Source organism: Mus pahari, chromosome 1, assembly GCF_900095145.1.
Source record: "Mus pahari chromosome 1, PAHARI_EIJ_v1.1, whole genome shotgun sequence".
NCBI lineage: Eukaryota > Metazoa > Chordata > Mammalia > Rodentia > Muridae > Mus > Mus pahari.
In genome coordinates, this window is record NC_034590.1 from 154,374,084 (window position 1) to 154,382,613 (window position 8,530).

The 8,530-nt window shown below is 39.5% G+C and overlaps 1 protein-coding gene across 1 annotated transcript in view; it reads right to left on the reverse strand.

Moving 5' to 3' along the window:
• The window catches only part of Hpse2 (heparanase 2 (inactive)), a 548,186-nt gene that overhangs the window by 169,716 nt on the left and 369,940 nt on the right, over positions 1–8,530 (reverse strand). Inside the window, exon 6 of the mRNA XM_021192975.2 lies at positions 5,860–5,907. Coding sequence (XP_021048634.1) covers positions 5,860–5,907 — 48 coding nt within the window. The remainder of the gene's footprint in view (positions 1–5,859; positions 5,908–8,530) is intronic.

Consider the following 8,530-nt stretch of genomic DNA (forward strand, 5'->3'; position numbering starts at 1 on the left):
GAGAGCACAGAGGACCTAGGGAGACCAGGGAGAGCGCAGAGGACCTAGAGAGACCTGGAGAGCGCAGAGGACCTAGAGAGACCAGGGAGACCACAGAGGACCTAGGGAGACCAGGGAGAGCACAGAGGACCTAGAGAGAGACCAGGGAGAGCGCAGAGGACCTAGACAGAGACTGTGGGAGAGCATAGATGGCATAGAAGCAAACTTACACATAGCTACAACCATCTAATTTTTGGTATATGTGTCAAATATTGGTATATATTGGAGAGAAGATAGCCTCTTCAATAATGATGCTAGGAAAAATCAATAGCTACATACATATAATACAGTAAACTATACCCAGTCTCTCACCATTTACAAAATCAGCTCACAATGGTCCAAAGACCTTCTAATGTATTTCCTGTAGGCAAAATATTTAGGTCTTCTATGTCATTCAATCTAAGTATACTTACATTAGTTATAAATACAATTTATAACAATTATACCTGAAATAATTATTGATTTAGGTATGGTTAGGCCTACCATTTTTGTTTAATTTCTGACTCTCCCATTATTTTTATTTTCTCTATTTAATTGTCATTAATTTCCGCTTTGCACGATTTTTCAAAATTAAATTACCATTTCTTAGTATTTCATTGCTATTTCTTTATGATCCTTTAAAAAAATTATAACAGTGTCTTGTATTTTAAAATTGAATCCTTTTAGAATGAACTTGCACTGTGCATGCTGGTTTTAATAAAGTCTATACCATATTAATCCATGCAAGAAAATGTCGCAACCATGTACTTCTATGGGATGCTGGTTTTCCTTACCCTTGTGTAGGTATTGTCATACATACTTTACAGCCACAGATGTAGTAAACCCCACAATATAATTCACAAATTAGCATTCATCTGGTTTTAAAAAAAAATAAAGAGGGAAAATAGTGTTTTTTATTTAACTAAAATTCTGTGGTTTCTGGTGCTCTTTGATCTTTTTGAACATCTGAGTCTCACCTGGCATTATTAGTGTCTTTCTGTCTGAAAATCTAGCATTTTGTGTCCTTTAATATTAAAAATCACCTTTATGTCATTTGTATTTTTAAAAATATTTTTTCCTGAAGGAGTATTATGTGGCCAGTATACTGGCCCAAGAGAGTATAACGAATTCCTATCATTTGTAACAACATACCTGAGGCTAGGGACACATATTGAGTGACATAAGTCAGGCAAAGAAAGACAAACACTATATGTTTTCACTTCTGTGTGGAAGTTTACAGTTGATCGTGTAGAAGCAGACCATAGAACAATGTCACAAAGATTTTATGGTTTGGTTTACAATGCACTGGCTGCACCACAGTGCCCAGAGCTGATCTTGTGCCACAGCGTTCTATACCCAAATACTGCTGGAAGAGAGAGAGAGAGAGAGAGAGAGAGAGAGAGAGAGAGAGAGAGAGAGAGAGAGAGACCCAGGAGTGTTGACAAGCCTGTGAGCACAAGTAAGGTCTCCACTTCTGCTCAGATTCCTGGCCCAAGAGGAACCTGCCCAGAGCCATCAGGACACAGGAACCAAACAACAGATGGTGACAAGATACTTCTGGTTTCCATCTGCACCCCAGAGCTCATCCTGTGCCATAGTTCTCCATACCCAAATTCCTCCCGGAGAGAACTGGTCTCCCAGGACACACAGGCTTGTAGGAGGGACAAGCCACTGTCAGAGCAAGACCAGCTAACACCAGAGACAACAAAACCAGGAGCTGGTTCTTTGAGAAAATCAACAAGATAGATGAGCCCTTAGCCAGACTAACCAGAGGGCACAGAGACAGTATCCAAATGAACAAAATCAGAAACGAAGAGGGAGATATAACAACAGAAACAGGAAATTCAAAAATCATCAGATCCTACTACAAAAACTTATATTCAACAAAACTGGAAAATTGGGATGAAATGGACAATTTTCTAGACAGATATCAAATACCTAAGTTAAATCAGGATCAGATAAACAATCTAAACAGTCCCATAACCCATAATAGAAGCAGTCATTAAAAGTCTCCCAACCAAAAAAAGTCCAGGACCAGATGGGTTTAGTGCAGAATTCTATCAGACCTTCAAAGAAGACCTAATACCAATACTCTTCAAACTACTCCACAAAATAGAAACAGAGGGAACACCACCCAACTCATTCTATGAAGTCACAGTTACACTGCATATTCTCTCTTGGAGATGGAATGGTTTCTGTCTAATCAGGAACCTGTCACAATTTCCTTTGATAGAGGACTTCATACGAGATTTTTTTCCTACTTCTGTCATGTTTAATGTTCCAAATAGATTTTAAGAACTAGAAAAAAACATGTACTGGCATTTCCCCATGTGACCATTTAGTGTGGACATTTCCCACTTACCTCTGAATATTTACAATAATTACTTTGAAATAGTTGTCAGTCAATTCTAATATCTGGATCATGACAAACACATTGTTTTATTATAATTAATATGTGCTAAATATAAAAGAACACATGCCTTCGCCTTGAAATTTCTATTTTGACAGTTTCAGGTCTTCAGCTGTTGTTTTGCACTTGGTTCTCTGGATCTCATGGTGAACAAATGCATTGTAGGGACCAGAGATTGAAGGAAAGTTTGCATACACTTCTGGAATGTTCCCCTGAGCTTCTTCCAGTCTCTGGTTCCTCCTTATGATATAACCATGCATTTCTGCTTCCATTCTAGGTCCTTTGTGAAATATGGATTAACTGACTACCAGAAAAGTCACATAAATATTCCTTTCATCTATTACCATTCACCTTCATCAAGAATTTAGTATCTAGCCTCTAGTTTCCATCTCTTTCAGAAACATAACAAGTATCTGTTTGCTTTTTTTTTGGATATAAGCTAAACCACTGTGCCTGTAATTTGAATTTAATATCAGTATAATTGTTGCTGGGTTTCTACATAGTGAATAGATTAAATTGAATAGTTTGGCCCTTAAGACACAGCAAATTTAGGAGAATGATTTTCCAAATCAAACAATTTAAACACATAGATCAGACCTGGTAAACATATAAAATTCAAGAAGAATCTCTAGTTCATCATCATCATCATCATCAATCATCATCATCATCATCATCAATCATCATCATCATCATTATATCCACTATTATTTAAATGCCTAATAAACAATTATCTATATAGGTACTTCAGGAATTGAATAAATACCCTTTAATAGGAAAAAGTACAAAAAGGTAAAAATCAAGTTATGAAAAGATTTTGTAGATTTTTTTAATAAGCATTTTTTAAACTTTCTTTTTTTTAAAGATTTATTTATTTATTATATGTAAGTATACTGTAGCTGTCTTCAGACACTCCAGAAGAGAGTGTTAGATGTTGTTACAGATGGTTGTGAGCCACCATGTGGTTGCTGGGATTTGAACTCAGGACTTTCGGAAGAGCAGTCAGTGCTCTTAACTGCTGAGCCATCTCTCCAGCCCTTTGTAGATTATTTTAAGTATTATGTAAAATGAGCAAGAAAAAGAACAAGAGAGGACCTATTAATAGTCAAATCATAAAGGGAGTTTTCTTCAAGGAGATGGTATGAAGGTTAAAACTCAAATGATGACAAAAAGTCAAGCATATGAATGGTGGAGAGAAGGCAAAGGAGCAGTGTGTAGGAAGGCACTGAGGCCCACAAGGAAGGCACTGAGAATACATGCACAAGGGACTTTAGGGTCAGAAACCCTCCAATGTGCAGAAGAGAGTCAACACAGTCATGTTATGGTTGAGTGTTAGCAACTGACACCAGGAGGGTTAATTATTGCTCTCTGTAGCTGAGAAAAAATGCTGTGACCAAGAGCATCTTAGGAGATGAAAGGGTCTATTCTGCGTCACAGTCCAGAGGACTATAGAGTTCATCTTCTAGGAAGACTGAGAACAGTCGGGAAAGCACAGGGCAGTAGGCTAGGAAGCTGGATGGTCACATGTCATCTGCATACAGTAGGAGAGAGGGAGAGATAGGGGGATGACAGGCTGGGGGTGGGGGTGGGGCGGTGGTGGAAAGAACAGGAAATGGGGAAAGCTAGCCTGTCCCCAATGATGCACTTCCTCCAGCAAGTCTCCACTCCATAAAGGTTCCATAACCATCCCAAAAAGTGACATTAACTGAAAACTAAGTGCTTAAATACATGAACATCTGGGGAACATGTCTCATTCAACCCTGAACAGATAGTAAATCAAAGGCCAGGGGACAGAGTTTGGCTTTTGGTTTTGGAATAAAGGAATGACTATAAATGACAAGCCGGGAGACTTACTCCATGACTCACAAAAAACAAGATGAAGGACAAGAATTTCTAGGGGAAAAAAAAAATCTTGAAACTTCTAGTTTAGATAAACTGGGTATGAATATAGGTTAAAATAGTTCTCACACTGATTATGAACAACCCGAAAGTCCTTCTTGAATACTTTAATAAATATTCTATCTACTTCCTTTTTCTTTCACACTTTTACTGTCCCACAATGGACCCACATAACACAGGGGACAGACAGGGAGAAAGATGCATCTGAACTGCATCATATTGGCAAGTGACTGAGATGCTGTTTAAGGACAAAGGATTCCAAAATTCAACACCCCTGCACAGATGCCAGAGACTTAGAGAACACTTAAATGTACACACTAGACGGCTACTCTCACAGTTTGGTTACTCTCACACTAGACAGCTACTTTCACACTGCGCAGCTACCCTCACAACAGACAGCATCTATCACACTAGACAGCTACCCTCACCATTTTGGCTACTCGAACACTAGACAGCTACTCTCACATTAGACAGCTACCCTCACACTAGACAGCTACTCTCACACTAGACAGCTACCCTCATACTAGACAGCTACTCTTATACCAGACAGCTACTCTCACACTGGACAGATACCCTCACACTGGACAGCTACCCTCATACTAGACAGCTACCCTCACACTAGACAGCTACTCTCACATTAGACAGCTACCCTCACACTAGACAGCATCTATCACACTAGACAGTTACCCTCACCATTTTGGCTACTTGCACACTAGACAGCTACTCTCACACTAGACAGCTACTCTCACATTAGACAGCTACTCTCACACTAGACAGCTACTCTCACACTAGACAGCTACTCTCACACTGGACAGATACCCTCACACTGGACAGCTACTCTCACTAGACAGCTACTCTCACACTAGACAGCTACTCTCACTGGACAGCTACTCTCACTAGACAGCTACACTCAGAAGGTGAGCTGCACTTGAGGTGACAGGGCTTGTCAACATGAGCTTCTTCCTGGAGTGTTGAGGCTTATCCCTTTTTCCAAAGCTGCTTCATTTTTGTAGTAATTTTTCTAAATAAATAAAAATTCTAAATAATAAAAGTTTCTTAATTTTTTTCTCTTTTTAACCTGCTTTATATTATCAAATTTCTTGGCACTAATTAAAACCACATCTGGTAATATACCAAATTTCTATGTTTGCATGATATATTGAATACTCAAAACTGTCTCCTCTCTTAAACCGGAAAATTCATTTCCAAGGGAAGGCCTACAGGGAAACGGTGTCACACTTCATCTCCATTACCCTTCATCCCTGACAGATTAATTTAAGAGTGTACATTAATAGGCGAGATTTCCAAATTGTCAGTATTTGAGGAGGGAGGGTTATGGTTTTGAAAATAACAACATAAAGTCACAGCACATCAGACAACATGTGTTCTAATAACAGCTTTAGAGGTGATTTTAATTTTTTTTTGAAAGATAAAGGGTAGTTTATGAAATGTCAGCTGTGAACTTGGTGACAACCAATTATCTTCCATTTCACAGCTGCCAATAATAAGTGAGATAAGAAATGATGAATACCTACTGTTGCCAGGTAACTGCATCCACTGTGCTTCCTGCCACCTTCATGAATCTGTAGGAATAGAGAGAAAAGATGGTATGACTTAAAATAGACATATCTCCAAAGCTAAAATAAGGTAAAGCAAGAAATACATTGGGCCAATCCACATGCTGATATACTTTCTCAGAGAACCCATAGCCCCAGCAATGAAAATCAAGCTCCCAGTACAGCACTTTCCTACATCTGTATCCCTCAGCCCATGCCTGACAGTTCTCACACTAATTTTTGTATGATCCAAACATACCTGTGCTGTTTTCTATTTTCCAAAGACTCTGATCTCAGCTGGGAAACAATGCTGTTTCCCAAGGATGGCACCACAGTAGATGCCTTTGGAAGTTGCAAGCCTATCTCCCAGGAGAAAGCATGGGAAAACCCAATTTATTTATACATCTGCAAAGCACTATCAAATATGCTCCAATGCAAAGCTGCCGTCTGTGTGAAATATTATGGGGCAGAAATGTGAGCACCACAAAGAGTAATTTATCCACTTCTGGAGCAGCTAAGCAGAGAACTGAGTATCCTCCTTCGGTATGCCCAGCTCTCAAGTAGAGGGGGGCCTGGCTCTGCGCACACGTTGCAGCAAAACCTGTGAGCAATTGCTCACTGACCTGTGTGACCCTGTGTAGGTTCAGAAGAACCAAAGAGAGGAGAACGCATTTGTGATTCACAGGCCACATGTTTGAAATAACTCTCTGTCTCTGCTCACTTGTTTGAGGGCATGTATAGTCATGGCTACTACTTTTCTTTGAGAGTTATTACTCAAAATCAGGGATCAAAGAAAATATCCCAGTTCTCTCAAATGTTCCTTTCAGCCTCAAGACTCCAAAGAAGAACATCTCTTCAAAGGAAACATTTAATTGTGCTTTATAACCAAAGAACACTTGAGCAGAGGAGAAGATGGTCTCTTTCATGGAAGACCCTTGCTCTACCCCATCCTAGCAGAATCTCTCTAGACAGATGGATAAGCAAGGAAGGGTGCTGTGAGCAAATCAAAAGGTTCTGCTTTGCTGAGATGGTGGGAAAGGACTCAATCTACCTGTAGACTAAACTGAACAACCATGGAAGCCAGGAATTTCAATTAGCCAAAAAGTAAGGTCTATAAACAAATAAGGAGAAAAGGGAGAAGAAAAAGGAACAGCTGGACAAAGTAGCAACCACTACTGTGTTCTCAGATTGATTTTTGTCTTTATGTTTTTGCTTTTTGTCCTGCAGTACCATTCTACAGTCTGGAAGCAAGAATGATGAAAATATAATAGTGTATAATCCAGAACAGAATAAGTTTGATGGGTTGACTCAAAATGTCATTGTGGCTGGTGGATATTTGGCATTTTTTGAGTTCTGAGAGATTAGATTTCTTAGCAATGCTTTGCTAGGCGATGAGGATGTTAGACATTATCGATATCTTTTTACATACGATGTGCATCTTCTTCAATGGCTAGAAAGGTAGACTTTTCAGATTTCCCACACAGCTGATTCTATGTGGGTTGTGCTACTTCGCTTCCTTTCACCAGCAGGAAAACCTTTGAGTTTGGCAGGGTGGTCGACCCTCCTCCTTGCTTCGCTGCCCCGTCCATGTGTAGGAATCCCCTTCCAGAGTTAAAGGACAGAGATGTTTATATACTTGGTCCTTTCCACCCTGGTATGCTACCCAAGTCCATAAGCATATAATAAGCATCTGTCAAAATGCAGAAAAAAGGGAAATGAGAAACTACAGGGTCAAAGGAAATGAATGAGAATCTCCAAGACTATTTCTGCTGCATATGTAATCCAAGCAATGGAAGAGTCAATGGCCTAAAGATAAAGGGAGGGAGATGGAATTCTTTATCTTTTCTTCAGGATATTGTAAAAAATCAGAAAATCTAGACAGTCTTACATGTAAATGTTATTAATTTTTTAAAGGAAAAGAAACAAAGATTGAAACATACATTTGCAAGGGATTTACTCCTCCACAATAGTTTCTATCATCTCTGAAATAGTAAGTCTTTTAAAAGCTGTCTTCAAAATCATATACAAATAACCACAATAAAAATGACATGTTCTTATAAACCGTTTTCAACTTCTTATATGTGTAGGTCACACACTCTTCAAGAGAAAACAATTAGGGAGATACTCCTGCTTAAGTCCTGGGACCTCATGTTACAAGGGGTGTTTGAGTTGTTCAAATTCACACAGCCAGTGTGGACTAAAACCAAAGTCTGATTCCAAAACCAACCCAATTTCTGGAACCCTGTGAGGCCTCTAAGCTGTGTTTACTAGAGCTGAGCAGTATAGTAAAACTCTAAAATGTAAAAGAAAAAGTTGAAATTTTATGTTGAGAGAACACACCCATATTTATTAGAAAACGTATCAGGCTTAAATACCTTCTTTACATTTCTGGTTTTTTTTTCTAAAAAACAAAAAATAAGCTCTTTAGTATTTATTTGCAAGAAGATGTGCTGAATGTGCACATCAAAAGGTAATCCAGGGCACTGCCGGGGAGAGAGCGGACTGGAGAAGAGGGACCCGTGTCTGGTCCCGGTCATCCGGCGCCTTTCCCGCCCAAGGAGGGGTGTTTGCCTGGCAGCAGTCCCCAGGCTGATCCGGCACCCGGCACCTTTCCCAGCCCGAGGAGGGGTGTTCGCCTGGGAGTAGTCCC